The following is a 20,818-nucleotide window of genomic DNA, read 5'->3' as shown; positions in this document are numbered from 1 at the left end:
TTGGACACTGCTCACATTCTCCCAACCAGCTTCACCTGGAATGCATTTCCAACAGTCTTGAAGGAGTTCCCACATGCTGAGCACTTGTTGGCTGCTTTTCCTTCACTCTGCGGTCCAACTCTTCCCAAACCATCTCAATTGGGTGGTCAGGTGATTGTGGAGGCCAGGTCATCTGATGCATCACTCCATCACTCTCCTTCTTGGTAAGGAGGTGCGTTGGAGGTGCGTTGGGTCATTGTCCTGTTGAAAAACAAATGATAGTCCCACTAAGCCCAAACTAGATGGGATGGCGTATCGCTGCAAAATGTTGTGGTAGCCATGCTTCTTAAGTGTGCCTTGAATTCTAAATACATCACCGACAGTGTTACCAGCAAAGCACCGCCACACAATCACATCTCCTCCTCCATGCTTCACGGTGGGAACCCTACTCTGCATCTCACAAAGACATGGTGGTTGGAACCAAAAATCTCTAATTTGGACTCATCAAACCAAAGGACAGATTTCCACCGGGTCTAATGTCCATTGCGCGTGTATCTTGGCCAAAACAAGTCTCTTCTTCTTATTGGTGTCCTTTAGTAGAGGTTTCTTTGCAGCAATTCGACCATGAAGGCCTGATTCACGCAGTCTCCTCTGAACAGTTGATGTTGAGATGTGTCTGTTACTTGAACTCTGTGAAGCATTTATTTGGGCTGCAATATTCTGAGGCTGGTAACTCTAATGAACTTATCCTCTGCAGCAGAGGTAACTCTGGGCCTTCCTTTCCTGTGGCGGTCCTCATGAGAGCCAGTTTCATCATAGTGCTTGATGGTTTTTGCGACCGCACTTGAAGAAACATTCAACGTTTTTGAAATGTCTGTATTGACTGACCCTCATGTCTTAGTGTAATGATGGACTGTTGTAGCTCTTTGCTTATTTGAGCTGTTCTTGCCATAATATGGACTTGGTCTTTTACCAAATAGGGCTATCTGCTGTATAACACCCCTACCTTGTCACAACACAACTGATTGGCTCAAACACATTAAAAAGGATAGAAATTCCAGAAATGTACATTTTACAAGGCACACATGTTCATTTAAATGCATTCCAGGTGACTACCTCATGAAGCTGGTTAAGAGAATGCCAAGAGTGTGCAAAGCTGTCATCAGGGCAAAGGGTGGCTTCTTTGAAGAATCTCAAATATAAAATATATTAAACTTTTTTGGTTACTACATGATTCCATAGTTTTTATTTCATAGTTTTGACTTCTTCACTATTATTCTACAATGTAGAAAATAGTGAAAATAAAGAAAAACCCTGGAATGAGTAGGTGTCCAAACTTTTGACTGGTACTGTAAGTATTCACACCCCCGAGTCAATACATGTTAGAATCACCTTGCAGCGATTACAGCTGTGAGTCTTCCTGGTAAGTCTCTAAGAGCTTTGCCCACCTGGATTGTACAATATTTGCACTTCGTTCTTTTTTAAATTCTTCAAGCTCTGTCAAGTTGATAGTTTATCATTGCTAGACAGGACATTTTCAGATCTTGCCATAGATTTAAGCCGATTTAAGTCAAAACTGTAACTAGGCCACTCAGGAACATTCAGTGTTTATTTGGCCTTGAGTTTAAGGTTATTGCCCTGCTAAAATGTGAATTTGTCTCCCACTGTCTGTTGGAAAGCAGACAACCAAGTTTTCTTCCAGGATTTTGCCTGTGGGGGGGGGGGGGGGGGTTGTCACAAGGTTTAAGACAGCAGGTCGGTATTCTTGGAAACAAAGACCTCTCAATGATGCCTAATAAATTATTAACTGGGTCGGCACTCACAGATAGATAATATTCGCCCCTGCCATAGCCTAGGCTATATATACACGACAACGACACATAGGCCTATAATTATCCCCCCGACAAAACCAAGACCTTGACATAAAAAAAGAATGAACTAGATTGAAATAATGTGTTAGATGACACGGTTATATAGTGCATTGTATTTATCTTCAGTGGCAATGGAGTTGTAGCCTAGTTAAAATGTATACGGGCAAGTGAACGCAATTGTGTGACACAGTACCCTACAGCAGAATAGGGGCCTTTTGAAGAAAAAAAAATGTCTTACCCCTGTTCTCCTCCACCACCTCGCATGGAAGTATTTGAGGAGCTGTAATTATTATCGTCCATGTACTCCTGTCCGTATCTATTACCACCGTGCACTTCGGTCTGGGCATATTGTCCAGTTCCGACGCTCATGTCGGGCCTGGACCCGATACTGCGGCTGACATGAAACCCCCTCTGGGACCCGTATAGACTCATCTCTGGATCCAAAAAGTTATAAAACTCCGCTGGAGAAAAATGGTGGACGAAGAGTTTGTAATCCTGGCTGCAAAAGCTGTCAGAGGGGACTGTGTGAAGCGGTTGGTGAGCCCTCCTGCACCTGTCTGCGGAGCAGCGTCCCTAGGCTGCACCGACTTGATCTGCAACACGGAAAAGTATCGTTTTTGGCAAAACAAAACAGACCACACCTTTCATCAACCTACTTGCCTAGAAAAATATTTTAATTTAGAGTTTTTTTCTTTCCACGTCCCCAGCCCTCCTCTATCTCAACCTGTACTCAGGGGTAGATGTATCATAGTAAACGTAAATCTGTCGTACTCCATTTAGTATGATATGTACGTTTCGTAGCCTAGGTGGAGAAGTGGTGTGTGTGTTTGGTTTGGTTCTTCTTTCCTTGTGGGAACCTAAAATCCCCCAAAGTCCCCACAAGGATAGTAAAAACAAGGAAAAATCTACCTCGTGGGGACCATGAGGACAAAGGATATTTTAAGTTTATGGGTTAGGGTTAGAATTAGGGTTAGGGTAAGGGTTAGGTTTAGGGATTAGGGAAATACGATTTTGAATGTCCCCACGAGGATAGAAGAACAAAACGTGTGTGTGTGTGTGTGTGTGTGTGTGTGTGTGTGTGTGCGTACGTGCCTGTGTTTTCTGTGGGAGGGTAGGCTAATTATCTCTCAGTGTTTCAGTCTGTTGTTGAAGGTCAAACTGAAGAAGTCTTGACACTGAAATGTTTACTGTTTCTTTCCAACAGATCACTATTGATGAAATTAATGGAGTAAGAGACTATCAGAAAAGGAAAGGCCCCCTGGCTAATAAACATATCGAAGGCGATCCAATATTGGTAATCTTTAAAAAACAGTTATGTATGTTGCAGACAATTGTGACAGTTCATCTCTAATGAGATATTCATTACAACATTCATTGCAACCTCATTCAGAACAGTTTTCATAATAATAGTTTTTGGTAACACTTTACTTGATACCCAGCATCATAACATGTTATGACACAGATATAACTATGTCGTAACAACTGACATAACTTGTCATAACCTGTTATAATATAGTCATAACACTGTCATGACACATATTTAGAACTGTGTGACATATATTGCGTTATTTTATGGCTGGTTATGACACCTACATAAGAGTGTTAAAACCCACAAAACCTACTACGGTAGTTATTTAAGCTGGTTATGACACCTACATAAGAGTGTCAAAACGCACAAAACCTACCACACAAGGCAAAACATTCCATTACACCATAGCCWACATGTCAACAGTATGTTTATGTTTAAAAATATATATATATATTATKAATTGTCCTTGTAATTGTGCACACATTGATGTCAGACATGCACCTACCCCAATGCTCTGTTGCTGGTGACTGGGATGAATGCAGGAGCAGATTTCAGGAGCAGGACAAGACACCCTCTTTTTGACTGAGGACTGATATAAGGGTACATAATAGGCCTATCTGGCATATATGATTTTGATGGTCATAATGCTTCTTGATAGTGTCATAAAGTGTATTTTCTTAGTTCAAGTAAAGTGACACAGGATGGTCATAATGCTTCATGACAGTGTTGTAGTTGTAATGAATTCTTTACAGTCATTTGTTTTCATCATAGTTTAAATAACTTGTAGAAAATACACTTTATGACAAAGGATGTGAGAAACAAACTTTTAAACGAAAGGGAACTTCTTGGCAGGGRAAAAAATGAACTCAAACTCATGTAGGTCATAACCAGCCATAAAGTAACGGAATATATGTCACAACAGGTGTAAATATATGGGTCACGACAGTGTTATGACAGGTTATGACACGTTATGTCAGCTGTTATGACATATTATGACATGGTTATGAACATGTCATAATGTGTTAAGGCACTGGGTGTCAAGTAAAGTGTTACCTAGTTTGGTAAATACTTTTATCACTGTAACACATGCCTAGACACTAACAATATGCAGATCCCTCATCCAAGACAATGGGTGTTGTCCACAGGAAAAACAAGTTTGACAGCACTCTGTCACTGGTAGAGAGAACCTGAAAGTCAATCTTACTGATTTTAATCAGCACAATAAAGAATGAGTTATAGCTATTTCCATCTTATCATCTTACAGTATCTTTAAAGCGGCACTCAGCAGTAGAAACAATAACAAGGCGTTTCCCTGCCCCTGGTTCAGTACAAAGCTGAGGGATGCGGCTGGAGAAATGTAAACTCTCGCAGATTCATAGACAAAGCTATGGATGCAAGGACTGGCCATCCATGATATCAAAACGATAGTTTTAACCATGTTTTAAAGGCTTTATAGTGTTTGTTTACATTTTCTTTGTTTACAAAGTGTTGGAGTAAAACAAGCTTATATTTTGGGTTCTGATGGTGTCTGGTGTCTGTATGTAGCCTCGCTACTTTTATAGCCTCGCTACTGTATATATTCTCGCTACTGTTTTTCACTGTATTTTTACTGTTGTTTTTATTTCGTTACCTACCTATTGTTCACCTAATACCTGTTTTGCACTATTGGTTAGAGCCTGTAAGTAAGCATTTCACTGTTGTATTCGGCGCACGTGGAAAATAAACTTTGATTTGATGGAGTAAGACAGTTGAACTAAGTTCATTAGGCATTTATATGTTGTATTCTTCAAGAATCAATGGGTAATTATCATTAATTTACAAGTCCAAAAATGGATGTAGCAACTGCTGAATGCCCCTTTAAAGATAATATCAAGAAAATATGAAGACATTCCATCTTCACCACTAGGCATGAGCTCTTCTAAAACGTTAACAGTAATGTGTCTTGGTCTCAAATGTTGTCAATTCGAAATATAATGTTACAGTAATGTGTTGTTTACTATGTGGGGTAGCCTATCCTGTACACTGTACACAGACTGAACAGCCTTGGCCTCTGTACTTGATATTGACCAGAACGACTCTACCCCAACGAACTCAGCAGGCTCTGAGGAATCTCACAGCTCTTTCTGTGTGTGTATAGGTGTGTGTCTGTGTGTGTGTGTGTGTGTGTGTGAGTGAGTGAGTGTGTGCATGAGAGCGTGCGTGTGTGCTTGCTTGCATAAGTGAGTGTTTATGATGATTGACTGTCAGGGTACAGTGTGTGTGCATAATTCATTTATTGCAAGACTGTGTGTCTCACATTAGCTCAAACATGTAACTGCAGAATGTTGCTCCTATGTGTGTGAGGTAGGCCTATTGCACCAAGTTGGAGACCGGGGTTATGACCCCTATGCTTGTTGTCATGGAAATGCAGAGCAACATATGCATAAACCACCCTTTCTTTATCAACCCGAATCCTTCCTTCCATCTCCAGAAGTGTCAAACTTTTAATAGCAGCAGTGTGGGTGGATTGATTCATGTAAGCTTTAACTTGGTTCTTGGAGTTTTTTCATATAGAAGACCAATTCAGTACCGGCCTTATAATCACTAGGCCATAGAAAGGGTTGGTTGTTTAGCAACAAAACCAACACGTGTGCAACTATGGGGTAAAACAGACGGGGTTGGCTTAGATTGTTGACTACATATAAACTATATTTCATCTCCAATGTTTATTGAAAACATAAATACATTTGGAYAATGAGCACTTGTTGTCTCAAATACATCGTTACAGTTTGGTTAGCTAGCCAGCGAATTTTAGCCATATTAGCATTAACATGAAATCAGCCAAAAGCTCAAACAAGACATGGTACTGTATCAAGAACAATATAAAACTAGCTGAAACGAGCCACTTATGATTCCCCACGTGGCAGTTTCTTGTCATTATTGCTGGCTATCTGGCCATCCAGAATAACAACAACACACGGACATCTGCCCCATTGAAGCATGTGCATAATTTTTGTGACGTTGTCAGCTAACCCATCTACATGCCTGTTGGCGAATTTAAAAACAAACTAAAACACGTCCCTGCGTTTGTGTGCACAAATGAACACACACACACACACACACACACACACACACACACACATACACAGACAAACACGCTGACACATACATTCTGCCAAACTGACATTCCATGGCTGGTCTTCATTCTACCACGATTGAAAACAAGTAAAGAGATCAGTGTGATGGAACATATTGTGACACATCAGTGTTCTTGTCTTTCCAATGCAGCACAGTCAATCCTCCATTATGAATACAAGAAATGCATACAACAAAGTGAAGGTAATTGGCTTGAATTCTTGAATGTCTTTGTGTCACAGAGGCTCGCCGCTCTGCCAGAGTGAACTGACTCTCTCTCGCTGTTCTCATCCTCCTAGATCAGTGGTTTTATTCATCTCGCTCTTATGACGGTAGAGAAGAAAAACAGACCTTATTCCTAAAACAAAATCCCAACTTCAGCTTTAATTTTTTTGTAAATTGTTGAAAATGTATTTTGAAGCCAGAAGGAGGCTAGTTTCAGCTACATTTATGCCTATACTAGATGAGATATTTTATATATGAATGCTTCCGCTCAGTGTTTGAGACCAATTTTCCATACACACAAAAGCAGAACCCTGTTAGTGGGCATTTCTCCTTTCCCAAGATAATCCATCCACCTGACAGGTATGGCATACCCTTACAAAAATGTACCGACAACAGCACAAAGGGCAAGAAGGTAGAGACAACAATACATCATGCAAAGCAGCCACAACTGTCAGTAAGTGTCCATGATTGAGTCTTTGAATTAAGACATTGAGATAAAACTGTCCAATTTGAGTGTTTGTTGCAGCTCGTTCCAGTCGCTAGCTGCAGTGAACTGAAAAGACGAGCGACCCAGGAAGGTGTGCTTTGGGGACCTTTAACAGAATGTGACTGGCAGAACGGGTGTTGTATGTGGAGGATGAGGGCTGCAGTAGATATCTCAGATAGGGGGCARTGAGGCCTAAGAGGGTTTTATAAATAAGCATCAACCAGTGGGTCTTGCGATGGGTATACAGAGATGACCAGTTTACAGAGGAGTATAGAGTGCAGTGATCTGGGGAGGGGCCAGCTGAGTATAAGACTGTATCATCTGCATATAAATGGATGAGAGAGCTTCCTACTGACTGAGCTATGATGTTGATGTAAATTGAGAAGAGCGTGGGGCCTAGGATCGAGCCTTGGGGTACTCCCTTGGTGCCAGGCAGTGGCTGAGACAGCAGATGTTCTGACTTTATACACTGCACTCTTTGAGAGAGGTAGTTAGCAAACCAGGCCAAAGACCCCTCGAGACACCAATACTCCTTAACTTCTTTGGGGTAGGGGGCAGTATTTTCACGTCCGGATGAAAAGCGTGCCCAGAGTAAACTGCCTGCTACTCAGGCCCAGATGCTAGGATATGCATATTATTAGTAGATTTGGATAGAAACACTCTGATGTTTCTAAAACTGTTTGAATGATGTATGTGAGTATAACAGAACTCATATGGCAGGCAAAAACCTGAGAAAAAATCCAACCAGGAATAGGGTAATCTGAGGTTTGTAGTTTTTCAACTCTTTGCTTATCCAAGATACAGTGGAAATGGGGTCATATTGCACTTCCTAAAGCTTCCACTAGATGTCAACAGTCTTTAGAACCTTGTTTGGGGCTTCTACTGTGAAGTGGGGGCGAATGAGAGGGGACTGAGTCAGAGGTCTGCCARAGAGCCACGAGCTGACCAGGCGTGTTCACGTGAAAGAGTTAGCTTGCGTTCCATTGCATTTCTGAAGACAAAGGAATTCTCCTGTTGGAACATTATTGAAGACTTATGTTAAAAACATCCTAAAGATTGATTCTATACATCGTTTGACATGTTTCTACGGACTGTAACGGAACTTTTTGACTTTTCGTCTGCACCTAGTGATCGCGCGTCATGAATTTTGATTACTGGGCTAAACACGCTAACAAAAAGGAGTTATTTGGACATAAATGATGGACTTCATCGAACAAAACAAACATTTATTGTGGAACTGGGATTCCTGGGAGTGCATTCTGATGAAGATCATCAAAGGTAAATGAATATTTATAATGCTATTTCTGGCTTCTGTTGACTCCAACATGGCGGATATCTGCTTGGCTTGATTTGTCGTCTGAGCGCCGTACTCAGATTATTGCATGGTGTGCTTTTTCCGTAAAGTTTTTTAAAATCTGACAAAGCGGTTGCATTAAGGAGAAGTGGATCTAAAATTCCATGCATTACAGTTGTATCTTTTAGCAATGTTTATTATGAGTATTTCTCTAAATTGATCTGACTCTCTGCAAAATCACCGGATGTTTTGGAACTACTGAACATAACGCGCCAATGTAAACTCAGATTTTTTTTTKATTAAAAAAAATATATATATATTTTACCCCCTTTTCTCCCCAATTTTCGTGGTATCCAATCGCTAGTAATTACTATCTTGTCTCATCGCTACAACTCCCGTACAGGCTCGGGAGAGACGAAGGTCAAAAGCCAGGCATCCTCCGAAGCACAACCCAACCAAGCCGCACTGCTTCTTAACACAGCGCGCCTCCAACCCGGAAGCCAGCCGCACCAATGTGTCGGAGGAAACACCGTGCACCTGGCCCCCTTGGTTAGCGCGCACTGCGCCCGGCCCGCCACAGGAGTCGCTGGAGCGCGATGAGACAAGGATATCCCTACCGGCCAAACCCTCCCTAACCCGGACGACGCTAGGCCAATTGTGCGTCGTCCCACGGACCTCCCAGTCGCGGCCGGCTGCGACAGAGCCTGGGCGCGAACCCAGAGTATCTGGTGGCGCAGCTAGCGCTGCGATGCAGTGCCCTAGACCCAGGAGGCCCGTAAACTCAGATTTTTTTATATAAATATGAACTTTACCGAACAAAACATACATGTATTGTGTAACATGAAGTCCTATGAGTGTCATCTGATGAAGATCATCAAAGGTTAGTGATTCATTTTATCTATATGGAAAAATGGCTGCGTTTTTCTGTGACTTGGCTCTGACCTAACATAATCGTTTGGTGTGCTTTCATCGTAAAGCCTTTTTGAAATCGGACACTGTGGCTGGATTTACAACAACTGTATCTTTAAAATCTTTTTTAAAACTTGTATGTTTGAGGAATTTTAATTATAGGATTTCTGTTGTTTTGAATTTGGCGCCCTGCAGTTTCACTGGCTGTTGACGAGGTGAGACGCTACCGTCCCACATACCCTAGAGAGGTTAACCGGCACACAAGAATGGAATGGTCTACCGTATCAAAAGCTTTGGCCAAGTCAATACAAATAGCAGCACAACATTGCTTAGAATCAAGGGCAATGGTGACATCATTGAGGACATTTAAGGTTGCAGTGACACATCCATAATGTCACGACATCCGCCGAAGTCGATCCCTCTCCTGGTTCGGGCGGCGTTCGGCGGTCGACATCACCGGCCTTCTAGCCATCGCCGATCCACTTTTTTTGGTTTTGTCTTTGTTTTACACACCTGGTTTCACTTCCCCAATTACTTGTTCATTATTTAACCCTCTGTTCCCCCATGTTTTTTTGTGAGTGATTGTTTGTATGTTAGACGGTCTGTTATTGTAGGCTTGCTTTATTGTATTGTATTTGCCTATTTTGAGTAAATTATGTACATTTGCTCATATCTGATGTCCTGCGCCTGACTCCTCTACACAAGCTACACAAGCTACACACAGACCTCTTAACACATAACTTGAGCGGAAACCAGATTGCATACCAGAGAGAATATTATAGACATCAAGAAAGCCATTCAGTTGAGTATTGACAAGTTTTTCCAACACTTTGATAAACAAGGCAAAATAGAAATAGGCCTATCTGTTAGGATCAGCTTGATCTCCCCCTTTAAATAAAGGATGAACTGTGGCTGCCTTCCAAGCAATGGGAACCTCCCCAGAAAGGAGAGACAGGTTCAAAAGGTTGGAGGTAGGCTTGGCGATGATAGGGGCAGCAACCTTAAAGAAGAAAGGGTCTAAACCATCTGACCCAGATAGTTTTTGGGATAAAGTTTCAGGAGCTCCTTTAGCACCTCGGACTCAGTGACTGCCTGAAGGGAGAAACTTTGAAGCAGGGGAAAAAGAAGGAAGCATCGGGGATAGTTGCATTAGAAGGGGTGGGAGATGAGGAAATGTTGAACGGGCAAGGAGGCATAGTTGAGTCAAATGGGAATCCTGACTTAATGAAGTGGTGATTAAAGAGCTCAGCCATGTGCATCTTGTCAGTAACAACCACATCATTAACTTATTTCTCAAAACCAATGCATCAGGTATCCTGCAAAAGCCAACATGGATAGAATGCAAGAATTGCCAAATATTTGCCATATTCTAATAATTCTCATGTGCCTACGTATCGCAATGGTCCGTGCCATGGTGAAACTTGCACTCAAGCAGGCCTAGATGATCTGAAACAATTTGATGTTGAAACTTCAAATTTCAGTGTGAAACAATTCGGGTATTCTTGAAAGTTAAAACAATCCTTGTTCTGCAAAGAAACATATTTTTTTTATTGTTGAATAAATGGATTTTGCAGGAATTAGGCATTTAGAATAAAATTTGGAGTGGAGCTTTATAGTTGATAACATCATGTACCCCGTGTACCTTCAAAATTATTTCACAATTTCAAAAAACAGTTTCCATCATCATTTGTCGCAATAAAGAAAGTTGGACAAAACTGTCATATCTTCAATAGACAAACATATAATTGGAGGACACAGGATGCAATCTTTACATGTAATTTACTAGGAACTGATTTACACCACTATCTATCATGGAGAACAGTACTCAACTAACTACAGTATCTCTATGGCTCACAGAACGGTTACCAACCTAGGACCGGTGATAGCGCAGCCTATTGGTTAGATGAGCCAGAATCATTTATCACTCTATAACACTCCTCCCTCCATAAATCTGAACTAACTCTTGGTTAGTTTAATTAACATTTTCAGATGTAACACCCACTGTATGAGTATTCCACAAACAATAACAGTAACCATTCTCATAACTGTAACTGGTCTCATAACTGTAACTGGTAAGTAATCTCTTCACTTAGCATCAATAACATAACCTTAAAGTGTGTTTCTTATATCAACTGAATAACTGATTCAATGTTTGCATTGTCATTTCACTTTTGTTTATTGGAAGCAAGGGTAGACTACCTTACTTCCTAAAGGAGATAAGGGCGCATTCTAGTCAATGAGAAACAAATATCTCCTTTACTTTCCAAACTCTCCAAAATGAGCTGGAGGTTTCCTAACTCTTTGAGAGCATCACAATTCCCCTCTAGGTGAACCTTTGTTGTTTTCCTTAACAAGTGCATTGTCCGTTGGTGGCCGTGGAGTACCTGTGTCCTGTGGTAACTCCTCGCTTGCTGGACTGAGCTCTGTGCTGCACGTCACTGGCTCTGCGTAGTCCTGTTCCTGTCTGCTGTCCTCATCTCTGTTGYCTGTCACTGGCTATTCATAACTTTGCTAGTGTAGCATGTTGGCTAACGTAACGTTAAATTAATGAGCCTCCACACAGTCAGTCAGTGCGGGAATGTGATCATTGCACCCAAGATTGAGCTACAACTGGCTAGGCAGTTGGTAGCCTAAATCCTGCCTGATGTTACTGCTGTTCCTAAAGCCATTGACATATGTTAGCCTAGTGTAACCACACACACAGTGTGTGTGTGTGTGAAGGTTGGGAGATTGTGTACAAGCCTACATCGCCCGATTGCGAGCCATAGTTGATCACTATGGGGGGGGGGGGGGGGGGGGGGGGGCTGTCTTATGGCTACCCAAGTATTTCCGTGGAAATATTTTCCGTTTATTTGGAAAGTAATAAATATATTTTTTAAATACTATTTTTTTTATACTAACTTTTACTCTGGTTAAAAATATGAAATGGTATTACATTTGGTGAAGAACACATTATGACTTTTTTAGGACTCAAAACTCAAAGTTTAGGACTTGAGACTTGACTTGAGACTTGTTGGTCTTGACTTGAGACTTGACTCGGACTTGCCTGTCTTGACTTGGGACATGACTTGGGACTTGAGTGCTAAGACTTGAGACTTACTTGTGACTTGTAAAACAATGACTTGGTCCCACCTCTGCTTGGTATACACTGAGTCTCCAACTACAAAACTGTGAGCTTTTGCATGTTTGTCATGGTAAGTTTTCTGTCCTGCTTGCTTAGCCTGCACCTTACTCTTTAGGTCTGGATGTATCAAGTCTAACGTGCACCTCAACTTCCTCCCCATCATCATCTCAGCCGGTGAAAGTCCGTGGTTGACTGTGGCGTGACACGATAGCTAAACAGTTTCTCAGTTTTGTCCCCCACGAGTCGCCTGCACTGTTTTTCATTAGCTCTTTGATCGTCTGAATGGCTCTCTCTGCCAAGCCATTTGGCGCAGGATGGTGTGGTACCGCAGTGACGGGTGATTCCAATCTTTGCCATGAACTCCTTACTGTTCTCACACACAAAACACTAAGCGTTGTCTGAAACAATCATCTCTGGAATGCCATGAATACTGAAACTGTTCCTGAGGCACTCCACGGTAGCAGCAGGTGTAGCTGAGCTCACTGGATATACACCCAGCCATTTTGAGTGAGCGTCTACAATCACCAAAAACATCTTCCCCATGAAAGGACGTGCATAGTCTATGTGTAGCCTTCTCCAGGGCTTACTGGGCCACTCCCATGGATGTCGTCCTGCCGTCCTGGACACTGAGCTCGTGCTGTCTCTGTTGGTATGATGCAAACTCAGGTCCCACATTGTGATCTGGCCACCTCCTCAGTGTGTACTCACAGATCCTCGACAGGACTGGATCTTTCGCTGTCCAGCTCTGGATTTGCTGGGAGGTCATCAGTGGGCTGTTCTCCTGGTCCAACATCAGCACTCGTTCCTCCGGTGGCAGACTGCTTGGACACTCTGGGASAGGGAGGCAGCTGAGAGCATCTGCAATACCATTGTCCTTGCCTGCTCTGTAAGTAAAAACATACTCATATGCTCGTAGTGTTGCTGCTCATCTCATTATTCTAGGAGAAGCCATCTGTGGCACTGCTTATGGTCTGTACAGATTTCAAACTTTCTMCCATATAGATACTTATGAAACTTCTGCACCCCAAATATGATAGCTCACCCCTCCGTATCAAGTTGTGAATAGTTATTCTCTGCAGGTGAGAGAGTGTGTGATACAAACCCTATTGGCTTCTCTCCCCCATCTGGCATGCGATGAGACAACACCGCCCCTACCCCGTAGGGCGAGGCATCACAGGAAAGTATCAGTTCTTTTCCTTCATCATAATGCACTAACACTCTGCTCGACCTCTACAGTTCTTTTGACAGTTTGAAGGCCTTTTGTTGTTCTGATCCCCAACACAATGGCTCGTCCTTCCTCAGCAGCTTGTGCATAGGAGCCAATAGTGTGGACAGATTCGGTAGGAAACTCTTATAGTAGTTTAATAGGCCCAGATACGATTTCAGTTCTGTGACTGTGGTTGGCATTGGTGCGTCCTGCACCGCCTTTGCTTTCTCTGGCACTGGATGCCGTCCAGTAGCGTCCACCCTGTGTCCTAGGAATGTCACTTCCTTCTCCATGAAGCTGCACTTACTCCGTTTCAAGCGTAGCCCAGCCTCCTCCAGTTGCTGTAACACTCTGTCCAGTGTTCAGATATGGCCCTGATCATTTCTTCCTGTCAGGAGAATATCATCAAGATTCACTGCACACTGTAGAATCTCCTCCATAGTGCGCTGGAAGATAGTGGGACTGGAGCTGACGCCGAAGGGTAACCTGGCATAGGTGAACAGTCCCTTGTGCGTGTTCACTGTCACATATTTCTTTGAATCKTCATCTAGCACAGTCTGCTGGTAAGCATGACTCATGTCTGGTTTGCTGAATTGTTCTCCTCCAGCTAAGGACATGAGCATGTCCTTCATTTTAGGAATGGGGTACTGTTCTAGTGATGACACTCTGTTTACCGTTACTTTATAGTCACCACACACTTCACTGGTTCCATGATTTTGTTGTCTTGGCAACGATCTAACTCAGCCTCTATCTTAGKTTTCATTGCAAACGCTGCTGACCTTGGTTTGAAGAAACGGGGTGTGGCATCACTTGATACATGTATCTTTGCTGTGAATCCTTTCAACGTGCCCAACTCATCCTTGAACACTTCCTCATTTTTCTTTAATACTTCCTGTAGAGCATCTTTGCTGTCATGCATCTTATTCATGGTATGCYAGTCCACATCCAACATGGTGATCCACCCTCGCCCCAGCAGGTTTGGTCCTGACCCCACTACAACTACAACTGGTAGCTCTTTGACTATTCATTTGTATTCAACTTTCACATTAGCTGATCCTACAATGTCCACTTTCTGTCCGGTATATGTTTTCAGACTGATAAAACATGTACCTAGCTCTGGAACCTTTGCTTTCTTGCCTAGCCTAGCATACTCTGACTGTGACATTATTGTTACTCTACAGACAGTATCTATCTCATATTTCACTTCACATCCCTGTACAGTTAAATACTGTCAAAGCAGAGGTACCGTAGTAATGGTAGTGTCCATATTGTGAACAGTAAACACATCCTCACGACACTCTTCCTCTTCCTGTATGAAATTTGCCCCTTTCGAATGTCTCCCCCCTCCCCTTGAGTCGTTTTATGAGCCTGCGTGCTCGTTTTGTCTGCGACTGCAATTCTGCAGGCCCTCTTTATGTGCCCCATCTTACCCCAGTTGTGACACTTTTCTCCCTTGAACCTGCACTAATTTGTCCAATGGTTGCGTTCACCACATCTGTAGCATTTTCCCTCCTGCTGCTTCTTCAGGCGCTCATCCATTTTGTAAACTGTCCCTGTCGCCGGTCGCCCCCCCTTCGCTCAGGCAGCTAAAATCCTTCATGTTCTTGTCGGCTGCTTCAGTGGCCTGCACTTTCCTTAGCGCTGTGTCAAATGTCAAAATCTCCTCAGTTAAAAAGCTCTGCTGTATCTTAACATCATTTACCCCACATACTAATCTGTCACGTAACATCACTGTGAGGGTGTCTCCATAGTTACAGTCCTGTGATAGCTTCCTTAGCTCCGCCACATATTTAATAACACTTTCTTCTGGTTTCCTATTTCTTGAGTTGAATTTCCACCTTTGTACTATTTCACCCGGTTTAGGATTGACATTTGTATTCAGTAGACTCATCAAGTCCTCAAATGATTTCTCTCCTGGCTTCGCCRGGCTCAGTAAATTCCTCATCAAGGTGTAGGTTTGTACGCCCACACAGCTCAGTAGAATGGCCCTTTTCTTTGCCGTTGGCGATCTCATTTGCAACAAAAAAATGGTTGAGAACTTCKMAATATTCTTCCCACAACTGTGTCTTGTTGTCAAATGGTGCCACCAATCCTACTGTGCCTGCCATCCTTTCTGTCGTCCAGTCACTGCTTCCAAAAAGAAGGCGAAGTATTTGCTAGCTTCCCCATGTCGATAGCTCTCACTCGCTTAGCCTTTCCTAGCTAACTAGCATGCTAATATTCAGTCACGGTAGTTTCACCGTTCATAACTCTGTAGTCTCACCGAAAATTTCATCCGATTTTGTCTCGTCGCCAAATGTAGTATATTGAATAGACCAACATATTGTAGCGACCCGCACAGACAGCTGTGTGTTATGTGTTAGGCTAGTAGGTGGTTGTGTTGTACTTACTAGTACCCAGTGTTCGCGGGGTCCGACATGCCAATCAACCTGCTATCTGCCAATCACGGGAATGCCTGGAATGTTCTGATGCCGGGCATCCTGGCGGTTGGCGGAGTGGCGTGGAGGGGGGTTGGGCAGGGGGATGGAGCATTGGAAGTTAAGACCAGGTTTAGCCTTTGTTCTCTCTCTTACGTCTGGCCTTCACAAGAGAAGGTCACGGTTGGCTTGTGGTTATCTTTCACTTATTTGGCGTGGGTTACGGCCAAACAGTAGCCTGCGTAAAGTTGGTTTAATAAACCGTTAATTTCTAATACTCAATCCTCTGTCTGGACAATTGTTCCTTTATGATCTAGTCAGGTCATTACAATATAATTGGAGTRCACAGGATRTAATCTTTACTTGTCATTTATTAGGAACTGATTTACACCACTATCTATCATGGAGACCAATACTCAACTAACTCTATGGCTCACAGAACAGTTACCAACCTAGGACCGGTGATAGCGCCACCTATTGGTTAGATGAGCCAGGGTAATTTTTCACTCTATAACAAAAACAAAAATCCACCCTTGTTGAATGTCATTGATCTTTAGAAAATGTCTTCAACTATATCTGCCGATTTTTGTCCGTGCAGCGTTTAAGGTGATATGAGCTGTAGCTGTTGTGAAGGAAGTTGTCAAGTGAGATTGTGTTTATACAGGACCTCCCGCCTCCTCCTACTAGTCATGTCAATGTGGAGCTATACGGCGCAATATGGAGCCCTCAACATTGTTACAAAGGAGCTCAATTTGGCCTCTGCATGCGGACAGGGGCTCCGCCATTGCGTCACACCCTCCATAGGCGCCTGCGACCACATTTCCAATCAAGCATAAATTGGCTTTAAACATGGGTCAATGGAACCTGCCTACTGTCAAACATTGGGCAATGCATTACACCAGAGAGGAAGAGGCGAAGCGAGAGGTTTCACTCTTGCCAAAATATGTCAAATATAAGCCCAATTCGGTTTCTATCGGCTTATTTTGGACCTAAACGTTTCGCCTACCTTCCCACTTTTAGAAAAACGACACCCATTGTTAGGGCGGAGACATGAGTATCTCGTTATTATGTACTGATCTCTGATTGCACTCGTCCTTAGTTTGTGATCATTTGGTGCCCTCTGGCGTCATACTATCCACACATCACCTTGCGGATGCGACAATGTGATAATTGTACAGTAGGCTGCAGCTGCAACCCATCTGTGTGACAGGCTATTGTCATCTCCAGAAATGCAAACGTTATTATCTATTTATGAGTCAGACATTCTGACATGGATATTATAATCAACTAAGCTATATGGGGGGCTCGGTAGACTGTGATTGTGAGCCCTTCGCTCGCTTTAGTTGACACAAATCATTATAGCTTCCAACACAATATCTTCAGTTAATCTACCCTCATCGACAATAAACACTAATTGTAGTATTTCGCATAAACTCGTTTTATTCTTATGTGGGAAATGGGGCATGGGCTAAACAAAGGAGATCTTTGTTGCCGTTTGGTAGGCCTGGGTTACGGCACCGATGCCCAATTGCGCGTGAGTGGTGCAATCGCCCCGTAAACACGGACCAATCACAGAGCCGTGCCCGACCAGGGCGGGCGGGGCTTGATTCTTTCTCAGAGACTGGGTGTGTGATCGAATTGTTCAGGACTGGAGACCCAGACGAATAGAGAAATAGGCTACCTGTTCATGGAAATCAAACAGTGATCTCTTATTGTTTGAGAGCCGGACGAGATGTAGGATAACGGTTGGTTTTGTCTGTAAACTGGAGCAATGACCACCACCACCACAATACCTGCGAGGGGTCAAGGATTGGACAGGTGTGTTACCTGTGGAGCGCGTGGAGGGGCTAGCAGATGTGCAGCCTCGAGTTTAGACTGATCGGTCACCCACACCTCGTTGCCTGTGTGTTAGCCCCACATGGATGCTATACCTGGTTGGAACACAAAGCACATGGTAAGCATGCCTGCCTCTCCGAGCCAACACCTTGCCTGTGTCCTCACCTCGGCTTCCCCCTGAGCCCCAGGCTCCACCTGAAACCGTTATTCTGTCGGCCCATTCTAACCGGAGCACCATGGTGAGATGACCAGCCGCTCGGTAATCTGCCAGAGGACCCCATTCTGTGCGTCTTTGTTGGACACACACGATCTGTCTGCCTGCGCTCTGGGTTTCCTTTGTAACAAAGGGTTTACGCAGAGCGGAGTGGACAGGGCAACAGAGCGCCCGGAGTTTGGCTGTGGGGTTTGGCAGCTCTTTGTTGCATAGATGGCAGCGGGACCAGAGCGGCCGGTGGCGGAGGCGCAGCGGCAGGACCGGGAACAACCGCCACCGGAGAACGGCTTCAGGCCGCTGGAGCAGACACAGGCACCTAGGCTCCTGCAGCACGTCGACGGCTCGGTACTACCGTCTCTCGGGGGATTTGGGAAACACCAAAAACAGCTCGTTGTTCTGACGTGGATACCGGCTTTATTTATCGGATTTAGCCAGTTTTCGGATTATTTCCTTTTGGCGCAACCAAAAGGCACGTGCGTACAGCCTCTTGTTAACGGAAGTAATTGGACCGTTGGTTCTTTAAAGTTACCCGTGACCGCCACGAACGGAGACATTGGTAAACCCGTGCCTTACAGCGGCGGCATGGAGTGCGAGTGCAAGGAGTGGAAGCTCGAGCTGCAGACCGGACTCAGTCAGAACGTGGTTACCAAGGTAACGTGTGCTCCATATACCATACCTTCCTTCTGATGATTTCTGCGTCTGAAAATGCATAATAGGCCTAATCATCAGAATCACTAACACTGCATCCTATGCAACTATGGGGCGGGCACAAGCTAATTCTCAAAGAAATGTAGSCTACCCAGCACCATGGACAGCGCATGCACCCAGTCCAGTGTTCAATTCTGTGCCATAGGACTACTATAAAACAGATCACAGTTTTCTCTCAGAGCACACAGTAACTCATCAAACCACTTTAATTTCTCTTTTGACCTGAATTGGCATGATCAAAAACACACTGCACTCTGGAGTGTAATTATCCATGCAAGCTAATTTAGTTATTCAGTGTTTAATGTGATATATGTGGCAGTGTAGCCTCTGTGGTGCTGATGAGAGCAGGGAATGTGATTATTCTACGATCCATCATAGAAGAAGAGTAGGTGTAGCTGTCTCTTGTTACCCCAACACGTGAACCAGCATATGAGCAGGTTTGACAAACAATCAATTGAATCTTAAACTTCTATGAGATAAGGTTTCAGTGTGTGTGTTGGGTTAAAATAGCCATTAGATACACCTATTACAGGCTGTGTCTTTCTTAATCTCACACTGCCCGGGCCACTGCAAACTTATCACTCATACCCAATGATCATCTTTCTCTTTCCCTCTTATCCTCTTCCTCTCTTTCCCTCTCTCTCTCTCCTTCCCTCCCACTCTCTCCTCTCTTTTCTCTCTCTTCCCTCTATCTCCATCTCTCTCTTCATCTCTCTCAATCCCTCTATCGCTCTTTATCATCACTYTCTCTGCTCCCTCTCCCCCTCCGGCTCTCTCACTCTCTCTTCCTTTTCTCCCTCCAACTCTCTATCACTCTCTTCTCTCTCTCTGTCCCTCCATCCCTCTATCTTTTCCTCCATTCCTCTCCCCCTCCTCTTCTCTCACGCCCTCTGCTCTGGAACAAAGCTGGGGGCTCAGCAGGGTGTGAGTCACTGTTAAACAGCCATACTCTTTCTGCTTGACATCACACACACGAATGCACACATTGAACGTAAGCACAGACCCACACACACAACACAGACACGCACACACACACACACGCATACACACACACCTTCACAGGCCTCTGTTCCCAAAAGCTGTTTTAAATGAACTACACCATTGTGTGCATTGACACAAAACATAGATTTTCTTATTATCTGATACTCATGAACACAGACAGGCTCTGTGTGACTTCAAACAAGACCAGGTCCAAAACATGGATATACACACTAAAGCTCTCTCACTCTCAATCTCACTCTCAATCTATCATTTTCTATTTCACACACACACACACACACACACACACACACACACACACACACACACAACCCACACACACACACACACACACACACACACACACACGCACACACACACACACACCACACACACACACACACACAAGTATCTCTGGTTCCCTTGTGGTGCATGTTTGAATGGTACACGTGAGATTACAACATGTTTGCAGACTCAACTCATATCGACCTTCATGAATAATCAACACATTCAGAGCATAGCAGAGGGAGAGAAAGAGAGAGAGAGGGGTGAAGAGTGCGAGAGGGAGGGCGAGAGAGCAAGGGACAGAAAGAGATAGAGAAAGAGTGTGTGAGAGACAAGGGAGAATTAGAGAGAGAGAGAGCGATAGAGCAAACGGGAGAGCGAGTCAGAGGAGAAAGAGACAGACAGGACAGACAGACAGACAGACAGACAGACACGACAGTGTTGATAAATCACATCACTCTGTGCTGTCAGTGCCTTCCATCGGCACACAGGTTCTCAGGGTAAAGAACTCCAACCAAATTGTGCACAGGGATCTTTTAGTTGTGTCTCTATTCTCTAACGAATGACTCATTGCTCTTTTCTGTTGTGGTGTTTGCTGTGGGATATAATGCCGTTGATAGATATATGGTGTATGTTTGTCCCTTTCTTTTCTTTCACCACCAAATTAAAAAAAATCTTCAACCATGAAATGATCGATTTGGTTGCATTGGGAACTAGTGGAATATAAGAGGGTGGGGGGAAAAGGTAATACAAAAGACTCACAACCAATAGAAATGTTTGAGGTATTATTCCTATTGTTAACAATATATTTAATTTCCTCTCCCTCTCTCTCTCTCTCTCTCTTCTCTCTCTTCCTCTCTC

The 20,818-nt window shown here is 43.6% G+C and overlaps 1 protein-coding gene and 1 pseudogene across 1 annotated transcript in view; one reads left to right on the top strand and one right to left on the bottom strand.

Annotated features, from left to right (window-relative positions):
• The window catches only part of LOC111971218 (desmoplakin-B), a 59,049-nt gene extending 56,490 nt beyond the window's left edge, over positions 1 to 2,559 (bottom strand). The window contains 1 exon segment of the mRNA XM_070446222.1: positions 2,089 to 2,559. Within this exon segment, the coding sequence (XP_070302323.1) occupies positions 2,089 to 2,282 (194 nt within the window). The 5' untranslated portion in view covers positions 2,283 to 2,559.
• Positions 2,560 to 17,574: 15,015 nt separating this feature from the next.
• The window catches only part of LOC111971216 (solute carrier family 22 member 23-like), a 30,677-nt pseudogene continuing 27,433 nt past the window's right edge, over positions 17,575 to 20,818 (top strand).

Source organism: Salvelinus sp. IW2-2015, linkage group LG13 (assembly GCF_002910315.2).
Source record: "Salvelinus sp. IW2-2015 linkage group LG13, ASM291031v2, whole genome shotgun sequence".
NCBI classification, from domain to species: Eukaryota; Metazoa; Chordata; class Actinopteri; order Salmoniformes; family Salmonidae; genus Salvelinus; species Salvelinus sp. IW2-2015.
The sequence above is the reverse complement of the archived record's forward strand: the minus strand, read 5'-3'. Positions and strand labels throughout refer to the sequence as shown.